The sequence below is a fragment of the Mirounga leonina genome, unplaced genomic scaffold (genome assembly GCF_011800145.1).
Source record: "Mirounga leonina isolate KUSES-001 unplaced genomic scaffold, KU_Mleo_1.0 Mir_151, whole genome shotgun sequence".
NCBI classification, from domain to species: domain Eukaryota; kingdom Metazoa; phylum Chordata; class Mammalia; order Carnivora; family Phocidae; genus Mirounga; species Mirounga leonina.
Window position 1 is genome coordinate 6686925 of NW_023270377.1, and position 14082 is coordinate 6701006.

A 14082-nucleotide genomic window follows, 5' to 3' on the forward strand; every position below is an offset into this window, starting at 1 on the left:
GCCCCTGTGTGCCTCGACCTGCAGGAGTGAGGACTTGACCAGGGGAGCAGAGTTCTAGCAGAGGGAACAGCACTTGCAAAGCCCAGAGCCTGGAAAAGTATGTGGTGAAGCTAAAGCCCCAGAGGAGCCGGCAAGGGCAGTGGCCCCAAGGAAACAGAAAAGGAGTGGCATGCTGGTGAAGAGCCTGGTACTGTGCCAGGGGGCTGGTGGTGATGGGACTGCAATGCAGGTTGTTAAGCAGGAAAGGGACCAAAGCAGACCCATAATTTAGAAAAGGGGCAGAGAGAAGGATGGACTGGGGAGAGGTCCAAATGCAGGGGGTGGGGGTGGGGAGTACTACTTTGAAGGACTTTAGGGACCCAGGGGGCTCAGCAAGGCCCTGAGGCATGGGGTGACAGGAAGAAGGTTGAGGCCAGCTCTGGGGTTCTGCCTGGTCTCCTGGTTGGCTGCTGAGAGCAGTGGGGACATGCGTGTGCCATAGTGGAATGTGTAGGAGGCATCACGGCAAATATGGCCAGAGAGCGGATGAAAATGTGGAGTTCAGGAGAGGGTTGTCTGGGATCTGTGGAATGAGTCAAGGAAGGAAAGGGTTTGTCTTGGAAAAAGACCAGGTGGTTGTCATGCAAATAATTTGCAGCCTTAAGAGCAAGACGTCAGACCCCTCCATCGTGGCCCCTCGAGGTGACCAAGGGCCAAGTGGCAGCTTTAGGGATTGGGATTCAGTCAACCTGAGTCCTTTTCCCAGAGTCAGAACTGGGGGAAGGCCCATGGGGGTTCTCCTGCTAGTGTCTGGGGAGGGGAGTTCCCTTCCAGGCAACAAGCCTCCCCTCAAGCTGCTTTCTTTCGCCCCGCCCCAAACTCTCCCTTTTACCACAACCTCGGTGTTCAAGACGGCTGGCTAAGGAACCCAATAGAGCCAACCTACTAACCAGTAACTAAAGCCCTCCCACCAGGATTATTTGCATCCCCAAAGGAGGAACTGGTTAACTTAAATAAATGCCCAGTGGGTGGAAGGTACGGGGCAATGTGCAGAGGAAGATTTTCCACTTTGCTCTGCACGCCACTCCCCACGCCCGCAGGCATCCCCAGGAACCCGCCCTGGCCTGCAGAAGAAGCTGGCCGCTGTCACCGAGGGCCCACCCGGGGGAGCGGGCAGGCTGGCCTCAGAAAAGGACACCGAGGACCAGGCCAGTGGTCTCGCTTGATGAAAATCCCTCTAGATTTCCCCATCACACCGGATCACTCACATTCCACTCGACTCCAGTTAGACCTTTTTGCTGGTTTTGTGTATCCAGAAGTGGATTGAACCAGTTAACCCGAAGGAGCAGATCGCAAGGGTCAATGTGAGCAGGCAGGGAAACCGGGTGGAAGTTTGCGTGCACTTTGTCCTCTTCCCGCTCCCCCATGCCCAACCCCGGCCACCAGGCCCTCGGGGTTTCCGAGGGCGGCCAGACCCGCAGGGAAGAGGCCTCCAGCGGTCCCCCTTTCCATAGTCTCTGTCAGGAGCAGGGGTGCAGGGGCGCTGTAAGACCCCAGTCTCCACCTGGGGCTCCCTCAGACAGAGTGAGGACGTCCACGAGGACGCACTCCACTAAAGCTGGGCCCGGGGCATAAGAGGCGGGGCTTCCCGGGCCGGCGCCGGGGGGGGCAGCAGAGGATGCGCCGCGTGGGCCGGGCGGAGGCTCGAGGGGCGTGGGGCGGAGGGTCACGTGACCCATACCTGCCAAGTTCGCGGGGCGAGCTGGGGCGGGGAGGAGGCCGCCAGGCGACGAGGAGGGGGCGGGAGGTGAAGGCGCTGGTCGCCGGCCCCCACCCGTCCTGCCTGTCCGTCTCCCTGGGCCGGGCGAGGCCGCGGCGGGGCAGGGAGGCGCGGGCCGGGAGGGCGGGCCGGGCTGCAGTCGGCGCCCGCGGGGCCCGGGTCGCACCCAGTCCGGGCTCCCCCGCTCCGCCGCCGCGCGGCCTCGCCCCCGCCGCGCGCGCTCCTCCCGCCTCCCCCGTTGCCGTGGCAACCCGGAGCCTCCAGGCGCGCGCCCGCCGGTCCGCCCGCCTGCGGGAGCGCTCGGCAGCGGCGGCGGCGGCGGCAGCTCCGGCTCGGGCGGCGCGCGCTGCGACCCGGTTCTGGAGCCCACTCGTCGCGCCCGGCCCGGCTCCGAGCCCCCGGCACGGCCCGCGACCCGGCCCCAGCGCCCGCCCGGCCGCCGGCCCCCATGGAGCTGCTGGCCGCAGCCTTCAGTGCCGCCTGCGCCGTGGACCACGACAGCTCCACCTCGGAGAGCGACGCGCGCGACTCGGCGTCGGGACACCTGCCGGGCAGGTGAGAACGAGCGGCCGTCGCGACCCCCGCGCACCGCCCCCGCGCGCCTCTGCGCTCCCCCCCCCCCCCGGGGGACGCCGACCCCCCGCGGCCTAGCGCCGGCCCCCGGCTCGCCGCCCCCCACTCCCACCCGCGCCGCGGGTCGTGCAGCCTCCGCGCCCGGGGCTGGAAGTGCGCCCTGGCTCCGGCCGCCGACGCCGGGACCCCTGCCCCGGGCTCCTCCCGCGCTCCCTCCCAAAGCGCCCCGGGCGCGCGCGTCCTGCTCGGCGCCCCCCTCCCCGCGCCGCGTGGCCTGGGACGCGAGGATCGGAGCCCGAAGGGAGTCGGGGGCCGGGGGTCGTGTGACATCGAACGGCGCGGGGTGAGCAGCGCCGGCTGGGATCTCGGCCGCCGGACCCGTCGGGGCGGCGGGTCGGCGCCGCGGAGCAGGCAGGGCGCGCCAAGTTTCCGACGCCTGCCCGCGAGCTCCGAAAACATGAAGGTTTGGGGCGGGCTGGTGTGGGAATGAATCACCCGGTCGCTCCCTGGTGAGGTGACAAAAAGGGCCTGTGGGGCCCGCCTGGCCCGGAGGGGCGACGGCCGCTCGGCCTGGACCGTCCCGGATAGGGTCCAGTTGGCCAGGGCCCCTTGTGCGGACGCCACTCGCGAGCTGGCCAAGGTGTGTCATTGCTTAAAAATAACAGGCCCTGCCTCTCCTTCTCTCTGGCAGCGAGTCGTCCTCCACCCCAGGAAATGGGGCCACACCCGAGGAGTGCCCGGCCCTCGTCGACAGCCCCACCACGCTCACCGAGGCGCTGCAGATGATCCACCCCATTCCCGCCGACTCCTGGAGAAACCTCATCGAACAAATAGGTGGGTGTCCCTGGCGGCAGCCGGGCTTCGCTGGGGAAAGGCGGGTTTCTGGCGGACTCTGAGGGTCCCCCTGCTCCTGAGATGTCGTTGCATCTCGGTGAGCAAAGGTATCTGATGTGACTACGGAACGTTTTTGACATATTTGGCTCTAAATGGTTCCATCGGCAAAACCACCACATTTCAATAGTGCTATATAATTGGGCTTCAGCAAATGGATTTCTGTCCTGCTCTCCGAAGAGGTGTACCTGCCCAGCCCCTTCCTGGGGAAGGGCCCTCTGTCTCCTTGTCATTTTTGCCAGAAAGACCAGGGGTGAGGTGCTGCTGGGCCTTGCAGGAGGGGGTGCTGCCTGAGCACCCCCGCACCCCAGGGGCCCTGGGAAGACCTGCAGAGACAGCAAAGTCTGAGAATGGTTTCTGCAGAGACCCAGGCTCGGCAAGAAGAGGCATGGGGGACTTGGCACAGGGGAAAGTGGAGAGAAAGTGGGCGCCCCAGAGGCCCCTGGGTTAGGAAGGCAAGCCTGGTTTCCCCGGCTTTTCCAGGAACGTGGCCGGAGGTGTGGGGCGCGGCCTGTGTGCGCACCTTCCCCACCACGGCGGCTCCTGTACTGTATGAATGCAGACAGCGGATTGAGAAGGTGTCCCAAGAACCCGGGCAGTTGGATTTAAAAGTCAAAAATTGCTAATGACATCCAGCTAGTTCCCATCACAGTCACCAGTGGTGGTAGCGAATGGGTCATGTGGGTTCCATTCCCTGGGAAATGGTACCAGCTGCTGAGAAAAGCTTCTCGTTCTAAAGTGTTGTCCGTGCAGCAGACGGTTTATCCGTTAAGTTAAAATTCTAGGTTTGGAAATTCGCTTCCCTAAATACATCGCCATCGTCCTCCATCCCAGACGTTCAGATAGATGCGAAGTGGAAGTAGAGCTTCTGTTGCCCCAGGAGACCCTGCCTTCCGGAGCCTTCTGGGGCCAGCCCCCTCTCCCCTGGGAGGGTTTTTCCAGACCGAAGCCAGACAGGAGCCGAGCCGGGCACAGCGGAGGGGGTGGAGGCGCTTCGCTGTGCCGTGCGAAGCGCTGACTCCGGGAATTTGGTTGGCGTCAGGCTGGCTGGTGGCCGTGATGGTGGCAGATTCGCCCTTTATTTGCTGGGGGAACAAAGGGGGGTTGAGCTGAAGACAAAGACTCCTCCAAACCTTTTTCTCCCACCTCTCTGCCACGGTGTCCTTTGTGGTGAGGACAACCCCCTCTGCCTTGGCAGGCGCTGAAAACCTTGACTTCCACCCTCTTGGAAGGGATCCCCTGCGGCTCACATCCGTGTCGTAACTGGGAAGGACATAGAGTGGGGGTGGAGAGCTCTGTGCCTCCTTGCCCAGAGAGGGAGGCTCTCCTCTGCATCGGGGCGTGTGGAGACACCTGTCCTGGAGGCAGCTGGTCCTGTTAGGCGAGTGGCACAGGCTTGAAGCTGGGCTCTGGCCCGCACCCCTGCTGGCCCCCCCACCCCTCGTCTGGCAAAGTGTAGAGACTGACATTCTCAGGCTTTTCTCCCACTGCCCGCTTCCAGTATCTGCTGGTATAATTGGTGAATATCTTTTCCTGGCTCCTGGGCTGGATCCATAGTAGTTGCTCACCAGCTGTGACGGACGGATGACAGCCCGGAGCTGTCAGCACCTTCTCACTTCCCTCATCACGGACTTGGGGGCTGTGCTAAGCAGAGTCCTACAACAGCCCTCCCTGCTTTTAGCTCTAGGAAGGAGGTGAATCCTTTGCCAGGTTATCCGGAAAGGACCGATTCCTACAACCACAGTAAAATGAAGCAGGGAAGAAAGTAGGAAACGCGTATGGGCATATTTGCAGACCCCATGTTCGAGTCTGCGGCGTCTCCCATGGAGGGCGGAACAGAATTCCTCCGGGTCTGTGCACGATACGGGGCGCAGCTGTCATTACAGATCACAGCCCCTGAGCCCCGGCCCTTGGTTTCGCGTGCCCGTGCCCACTGCTGCTGTCTCTGACCTGACAAATGCTTGGCACATAGAAGGCGCTTGCTAAAAAATAAATGAACCCCCCGCCCTTTAGGAATTTGTGTTTGAGTGATTCAAAGAAAAAAATGACTCTCTTCAGAAAGTGAGATTTTTGAATGACTCCAGGGGCTTTGGCAAGAGGAGCTGGGGACTTACCCTCTTCCGTAGGATAGCACACCCAGCCTGGTACAAAACATTTTAAGTAGGGAAGATGGGAACTGGGTCTTGTATATCTGCACGAATATACTATACCAGCTGCAAGATTTTACCAGTAAAGTTCATTTTCATATAAAGTTGTGCTTGCTGACTGTACAAAATACAAGATAGGAAAACATTAAGAGAACAATGAATACAGAAATTTAATCAGTTAACATGTAGCTCCTTAGGTAAAGCTATGCTATTAGTCTGACTTTAAGACCAATAAAAATAAACAGGCATTGAAAAATGGTTACACAGTGTGTCAAATAACTTTTTGTAGTCACAGTAATTCCAGGAAAACTGGTATTTAAATTCATATTCTAAATACTTCAGAAAGAAGTAAGAGTTTTAAGAAAATTCTAAAGTTACTTGTGGTGGGAGTCCTTGGCTAAAAGTAACAATATCCAGCAAAAAATGACCGTAAACAATGGCAGTATTTTTTCTCATTTAGAGGTAGAAAATTCTGGAATTTGGTTCATTCAGCCAAGCAGTTACCCAGCTCCTTTCCCTCCACCATTCTCGGCATTTGTGCTTCATGTCACAAAATAGTTGCCACAGCTCCAGGCATGGCATTCCCCAAGCAGCCGCATGTAAATGCAAAAAAGAAAAGTTTTTCTTCAGGTGTCTGCTGAGGAGGGACATCTTTTTGGGAAGCCCTTCGCTCTCTTTTTTTTTTAAGTAGGCTCCACGCCCAGCATGGAGCCCCATGTGGGGCTTGAACTCACAACCCCTCAAGACCTGAGCTAAGAGTCAGATGCTTAACCTACTGAGCCACCCAGGCGCCCTGGGAAGCCCTTCTCAAGGATGTAAAATGTCCCCTTACTTTCCTTGGCCGGGTTGTGTCATGCTCATGTCTGAACCCACCACTGGCAAGAGGGAGGGAAGTATGGTTTTTTTCCCAAGTGCTTCTGTTAAGTTTATTTCCTGGCTTTCAGCATATATATGAGCAACCTGTACACTTTGAACCTAGAGATTAGGACTGAGTGCTCTCTGTAAATCTCATAGGGCATATGAGGCCAGATTTTAAGGGAAATTTACATTAGATGTGGACATTTATTTTCTAAGTCTTGAGTCTAATTTCTGTGATTTTTCTCTTGTCAAGGGAATCCCTAAGGCTAAGCCATTATACCACTGAGACAACTGAGAGCTCCCTAAAGAATATTTTCTTTTTTGTTTGTTTATTTTGTTCTGTTTTGTTGCTTTTTGTTTTCCCTCCGGAGAAAGTTTTTTTTATTTTAATTTTTTATTTTAATTCCAGTTAACATACAGTGTAACAGTAGCTTCACGTGTGCTATATAACGTCACAGTGGGTTTTGATCAGTCAGCGTTCACCCACTTCCCTGAGCACCGAATGGGTCAGCCCCCAGAGGACACCCCTCCCCTGCTAGCTGGGAACCCGGGGTGTGAGGGATACAGGAGAGACAGCCAACAGTGTCTGCCACAATGTGATTTCAGAATTAATATTTCCAGCCCGGCTACCCACAACGCTGATATTTCCGTCTCTTTTCACCATATGTATCACACTGAGACGCTGGAGATAGTACTTACCCATATGTGCCCACGATAGCATGTACAAGACATATTTCTGAACTGTCAAAAAGATGCCAAATTAGACACTTCAGCGAAGCTTCGACACTGCATTTTTTTTCCTAACGTAGGCTCCACACCCAGTGTGGGGCTCGAACACACAACCCTGAGATCGAGAGTCTGATGCTCTGCAGACTGAGCCAGCCAGGCGCCCCAAAGCTGCATTTTTAAAAGGGGTTCAATGCAACAGATATTTGAGTACCTGCTGGGTGGGAGGCTCATTCGCATTGAAAAGTGAATCCAAGTCAACTCATGGAAACTTGGTTTCTTTAAACCTCTGTAAACACCGTGCATCAGAATCACAGGAGAACAGTTGGTTCAAGGTCAGCACAACAGTTATGTCTTACGCTCATGACTGGTCGTGGTGGATGCAGTGGCGTTAAACCTCTGTCTTTATAGATCTTCAGTCCGGATTGCATTTAACAGAGACTTCGCTTTTCTCTTTCTCGTTCCTTTGTCAGATTGCCTTCCTGTTGTATTCTGCTGGATTGTAACATTGCAAAATCACAGGATCTTAATTTTTTAAAGTAAATGCTGTACTTACCATAAAGGCTTTATAATCTTGCGTTATGGGGCATAGGAAGCCAACTAATTAGTTCCACAGGGCAGATTTATGGGGCTCCCGTTCATGAATATACATGATCCGGCCACATTCAGGTTTTCTATCCTTCCTTTGTCTCCTGTTTAGATACCTTCAACAATGCAATAAGAAAGGAACAATCGCTAACGTTTGTCTGCATTGTAAGAGAGAGTGCTTTACAAGTGGTACATTTATCCCAGTTAGAATTTTCCTGGGAAAATTATCTTTGTTTTATAAGTAGACATGTCCAGGGGCCCCGAATGCTGTCCAGACCAGTGTGTTCAGCTAGCTGCCTGCTGGACCTCTCTAACTGGGAGCCCCTCTGAAGCACCTGGATCTCTCTGCTACCCCCGCCCCCCAGCACCAGGCAGTCCTCAGGACCCATCTTCTACCTTAACCCTGTTCCCTGAACCAGGCACGTGGTTCCATCCCTCCCCCGCCCTTGCAGTTCAGGCCTCCATCATCACCCCCTTGGGGAATTAACACAGCCTCTCTCTTCCTATCCACACCCACCCAAAGATGGAGACCAGAATTGCTTGCCTAAGGTCTCTCGGGGCCTCCCTCTTGCCCACAGAATAGTGCCACCTCCATGGCATGGCAGGCAGACAAGACCTTAGCGGTCTGACCCCCTCCCCACTCCTCCCCCACTCCCCTTCTCCCACTGCCTGGGGCCAGGACCCCCCTTTTCCCCTGAGGCTTTCCTACTGTAAAAAGACAGTCCCTCCACCCCAAAACCGGATGTCTGAAATGGGTCCCCCCCGCCCCGGAGATGCTACATTTGTGCTGATTCATATGTGCCCCCAAGACTTAGAATGCATTTATTTTAAATACAATTGGTCAGGGAAGTAAGTTTGAAACTGTAAAAGCAAAAAAGGAATGTTTCCTTTTTGAATCATAAGGTTGATGAACTATTGGTTTCTCCTTCAAAATGAGAATTTACAACTACTCCCATTTCACAAATGAACATACTTGAGTTTTAATATTGAAGCATTTAAGGCTAGGGAAAGCATACTGTTGGGATATTGAAACATAATCGGGACATTTCCATCAACTGTGCACACTGGTTATTAACACATCAAGTTCTAGACTTGTTTGCCAAGTGTGTGTGCAGAAAGCGTATATTTGTGTGACTGGATTCTGGATGCGTTCAGGGATTTCTTTATTTGTTGGAAAGAACTTCCATATGCTGATCATTCCCAAGGAATGAAGACATTCATTGGGCCGGGTAGAGCCCTTTGTGGGGACAGGCGCAGGCAGGCTGGCTTTCTTTCTGTTCTCCTGGGCACAGCATCTGCCCTTGATGAGAGGACCAAGTCTTGACCTAGTGATTGGGAAAGATCTTCCTCTGAAATCTTTCCCTTTTCTTCATTACAACTCTATTTGATTTCAGGGCTCCTGTATCAGGAATACCGAGATAAATCAACACTCCAAGAAATTGAAACCAGGAGGCAGCAGGATGCAGAGATACACACCAATGCCCACAGCTCTCCGGTCAGCGAGGAGACTCCAGAAGAGGAGGAGGAGGACGACGATGACGACGAAGAGAAAGCAAGCCCACCTGAGAGGAAGGCTCTGCCTCAGATCTGCCTACTCAGTAACCCCCACTCGAGATTTAACCTCTGGCAGGACCTCCCGGAGATCCAGAGCAGCGGGGTGCTGGAAATCCTCCAGCCCGAGGAGATCAAACTGCAGGAGGTAAAGGGCCACCCCAGGGGGTGGGAGCTCCGTTCAGAATGTACAGGTGTTTTAACCGGTTCGGCTGAGGCTTTCTGCGTGAGGGAGGCACCCCCGCCGGCTCACCAGAATCCCTGGCAGGGTTTAGCCATCCAGAACAGGCAGGGAAATTCACAGTATTTCACAGGCAACCAAAAATAGCTCGTTACCTTGTAGGAGAGCTCAGCCCAGTCGTGAGTGTTTGGGCGTCGCTGTATCAGGAGAGAGCGACTGTCGGGTATCCCCGGGCACACGTGAGCCTGGTGCCCTCGGTGACACCCAGCTCACTGAGCCTGTGAAGGAAGTCAGTCCCCTGAGGTTCACGTCCACCGCTGTATTCCGGAGTCCCATGAACCCTGCTGAAATGGTGCCGAAATGGAGGGCTCTGCCTTCCCGGCTCCTCTTGATGGTCCAGGCAGACCTTGCCCATCAGCTAGGCCGAGGCAAGAGCACTGGGTTGCCTAACGGTGTATTGCTAGCGGGAGAAGTGATCCATGAGAAAGTTACAGTCACGGACATGCGGAGACACGGGGCTAAGAAATCTGCGTGTGCATTTCAGTGGAGCGAAGGTGGAGAGAGAAAGCCGGCGGTCTAGAGGGACGGGAGCGCAGCCGATCAAGGGCAAGAGGAGAGAACGGTGGGGAGGAATGGTGATTGTGCACATGTGTGTTCACCGTGAAATTTCAAAAGTGGCGATAGAGGGGGAAAGGAAGAGATTTGGTTCAGTGCAATGTCCTCATCCGTGTCCTGTCCCCCATATTCACACACCCCTTCAGACCTGTTCTGAACTTGTTCTAGCCCCAGATGTCTGCCTCACTTTAACCCCCGCCCCTCCCTCCCGCACTGGAGTCTGGAGAAACATTTGCTCCTCTCGTGTATTTAAAAGGCAAAGTAACCTGCGCACCGCTCATGACCAGGACTGAGGATACTGCTGACCAGGGTGCGCTCGCTGGCTGCTGGGGGAGGCCTGGGGAGGCTGGATTTGTGTCTGGGAGGATCAGGCGGGATCGGTTGCAACTTGACATCCCTGGGGACTTGTGAGCAGGGATTTGTAAATGGCTGTGTCAGGAGTTTCTAATGAAACATCTGATGTAAACAACGTGTAGTCACCTGTTCCCAATGCGGCTTCTACAAAAACACTGGAGGAGACATAAAGATGCCCCTTGCCCCCAATCAGAAATGAAGACACATGTGGGGGATATCTCCACTGAGGCAAGCACGTGGGAGGTGCCAGAACACGTGGAGAAATCCCCCTGCAGTTGTCCATCCCTCCTACCTTGGGGCTCCCCCAGCCACTGATAGGGCCACCGTCCCTAACTTTGACTTCCATATAAAAGGAATTATGCGATACTGTTTTGTATTTGGCTTCCTTCACACAGTATCACCACCACGGGGCCTTTTTTTTCGCCCCCAGAACAAGGAAAAAAGACCGGTTTCTGGGGGAATACTTCTTTTTTACCTTGATAATGAGAGAAGTAAAGATTCTAAGTCCTTTAGAAAGCTTGGAGATAAACCCTAGTAGAACTTAAAACATGATATAAGCCTTCTGTGACATAAGCAAAGCTAAAAGCAGAGAGAGAAGGGGGCCTTTGTAGTAAAAGCAAACAGTAAAAAAAAAGCCCCCCAAAATAGCATAAAATAAGGGGGCAGAGTCAATAGCAAACGTATCAGTTACAGTGAGTTTAAATTGCTTACATCCTCCATGGAAAGACAACTCCTCCAATTGATTGGAAATCTAGACCCATTATATTGTGGGACAGCGTGGAATCTGGAATAAGTTAACAAAGGAAACGGGTCATTTTGTGTTATTCAAGGTATCCTTCACATTGATAAAGGTATCGCTGTATTTTTAAATGTTTTAAAGTTAAATAAGCTACTCATTAATAGATTTTCACTGTTTAAAGAAAATGCAGCACAAACATGTGCTGGCCTTGGCTCCTGGCTTCTCACCGGAGGACGGGCTGTGTCTGGCTTATCTCTCCTGATAAAGGATAGTCATAATGCACCATCTGGTTTTGGGGTTCATACATTTAAGAAGACTCTTAGGTGCAAAATCCTTACAGATCTTTATAAGGCTTCCCCCCATATTTACATTTGTTCTGTTCAACAGCAGTTTGATTTTGATTTTGGTTTTTAGCAACGTAGAGCCTCAGCTTAGTTTTAGTTTTAGCTTAGTGAGAACTGCCTGTGTCCTGAGTGCCGCTGGCTTGAGTGAGAGCAAGAATGAACACAGGGGGCTCCCGCGGTGGGGCGGGGGAGGAGAAGAAGCATGCAGCTGACCTGGAGAGTAGCCTGCTGCCCAGAGCACTCAGTGGATCCCACTCAACTTTACAGGGAAACCGTGCCATTGACTCAGCAAGTGGCCATGTGGGGACGCTGATTAGGGGGAGCTTCGGTGTGCCCACTTGACATTCCTGGGGACTTGTGAGCTGGGATTTGTAAGGCAGGGAAACTGTGGCTGGTCAGGAGAGAAGTGCAGTTTAAGTGGTGGACAGGGACGCCTGGGTGGTGCCGTCAGTTGGGCGTCCGACTCTTGGTTTCGGCTCAGGTCATGATCCTAAGGGTCGTGAGATCGAGCCCCACTTAGGGCTCCATGCTCAGTGTGGCGTCGGCTTGAGATTCTCTCCTTCTGCCCCTCCCATTCGTGCATGCGCTCTCTCTCGTTCTCTCAAAAAAATAAGTAGTGGTGGACACTGCCAAGTTGCCATTCAAAAAGGCAGGACACATGTCATGCTACTACAGGGTGGGAGAGACGCCATTTTCACCCAGCCTCCCAGCCCTGTTAGCAGACTTCATGATGTTTGCTCCCATCAGCCCATCTGTTGGATGAAAAATCCTATCTCATTTTAACCTGCCTATCCTTGCCGACTTGTAAATTGAGCATCTTTTCATATGCTGTTTCCACTTGTCTATGAATTGCCTGTTCTTATCCTTTGCCCTTTTTTCTGTTGGGTTGTTTATATTTTTCTTCATGATGGCTGGCAGCTTTTTATACATTTTGGCTTTTACATTCTTTTAATATGTTTAAAATGTTTTCTTCCATCCTGTAGTATAGGAGAAGTGATGTATGGGTTTGAGTCTCAGTTCGGCTGCTTCTTAGCTGTGTGACCTTGGGCAAGTTACTAAACCTCTCTTTGCTTTTGTTTCCTTATCTGTAAAACTGGAATCATCCTAGTACCTGCATCCCAGGGTTGTGAAGATAAATGAGTTAACAAGATAAAGAGCTGGACAGACTGACCTCAATCGAGCACTTAAGTGGCTTGCTTTGTGGTATCTTTTTTCCACATAAAAACATTTGGTCATTTTTATAGAAAATCTGCCAGGCTTTTTATTTTTTTGAAACCTAGGCTCCTGGATGTTATGTCTGTGATTAGGAAAGCCATTCTTAAGAGGTACACTTTACAATAAGAAGGTAATATTACAAACTGTTATGAACTGGCAGCCAGATAGAGTGGACTCTGGTAGAAACGTGAGCAGACATTACTGTCCACACTATAGTATTTTCTGTAAGAGTAGGACATCCATGGATATTAGCAATCTGCAAAAAGTAATGAGGTGGATTAAAATATTTTTACGGAACTTTGTGCAGCCCAGTGCAGTGGCCACAGGCCATTGGTAGCTACTGAACTCTTAACGTGGTTGATCCTCATGGAAACGTGGCATGTGTATAAAATACACACCAAATTTTGAGGACTTAGCACAAATTAAAAGAAAGCAAAGTACCTTATTAATAATTTTTCTATTACATGCTGATAATGATATTCTGAATATATTAGATTAAATAAAATATGTTAAAATTTTCCTGTTTCTTTTTACCTTTTTTAATAGTTACTAAGTGGTTGCTAAGAAATTTAGAATTGTGTATGAGACTTCTATTTCTTTTGGACAGCAGTGCTCTTAAGAGAAGCAATCTTTTATTTTCCAGTGCCCATAAATACCACCAGAAAGTGGTCGTATATTAAGCCATAAGAAAAAGTTCAATAAATATTTATTAAAATTGTATTGGTCATAATCACTCGGTATAGTGCAGTGAAACAAGAAAGTAAATGTAAACAATGTAAAAACCTCAAATCAGAAATGTTTAAAATGCTCCTAACCTTTGAGATAAGAAAGTAAATCTTATGTTGACAGATTATTTCAAAGATAATGAGGAGGATGCTACATTTTAAGAACATGTGGAATGCTGCCAAAGCTGCATTTGGATAAAAATTCACAACCTTACATGCTTTAATTATTAAATAAGAAATAAATACAGAATTAACTGAACTCAGAGGTCAGCTTTGAGACATTCGGGGGGAAATACACAAACGCAGTCCTAAGGAAAGCAGATGGAGCGGAGATCAAAAGATACTGTGTAAAGTTGTAATGAGATGCATGCCTTCCTAGGAAGATAGAAGCTACCACAAACTGACTCAAAACTAAAAATTTTTTAAACACCAAAATATACCAGGTAACCAAAAAAGTCTACAAAAGAGATGTTGCACCCAGATGGCTGAGTTGTGCCAAGTGGTCAAAGCACAGAGAAGTTCCTTGTCCCTTGGGCTAGTCTAGAACACGGCTGCATCCCCCAAAGTCACCAGCTACATGTGGCTACTGAGTGCAATATGGTTGGTGCAACTGAGGAACTGAACGTTTAATTCTGCGTGATTTAAACTAACTTCCCTTTCAAGAGCCATGGGTGGCTCCTGTGTTGGTCAGGAAATATCTAGAGCGGGGGCCATCCCTTTTGAGAGGACCAGATAGTAAATATTTTAGGCGTTGTGGGCCCTATAGCCTCTTTCAGAACCACTCGGCTCACTGTTATAATGTCATAGCCGCAAAGA

At 51.7% G+C, this 14082-nt stretch overlaps 1 protein-coding gene across 1 annotated transcript in view; it reads left to right on the forward strand.

Annotated features, from left to right (window-relative positions):
* The first annotated feature begins 2146 nt into the window (after positions 1-2146).
* NGEF (neuronal guanine nucleotide exchange factor) overlaps positions 2147-14082 on the forward strand; it is a 37554-nt gene continuing 25618 nt past the window's right edge. Inside the window, exons 1-3 of the mRNA XM_035006838.1 lie at positions 2147-2314; positions 3024-3166; positions 8937-9241. Coding sequence (XP_034862729.1) covers positions 2208-2314; positions 3024-3166; positions 8937-9241 — 555 coding nt within the window. The 5' untranslated portion in view covers positions 2147-2207. The remainder of the gene's footprint in view (positions 2315-3023; positions 3167-8936; positions 9242-14082) is intronic.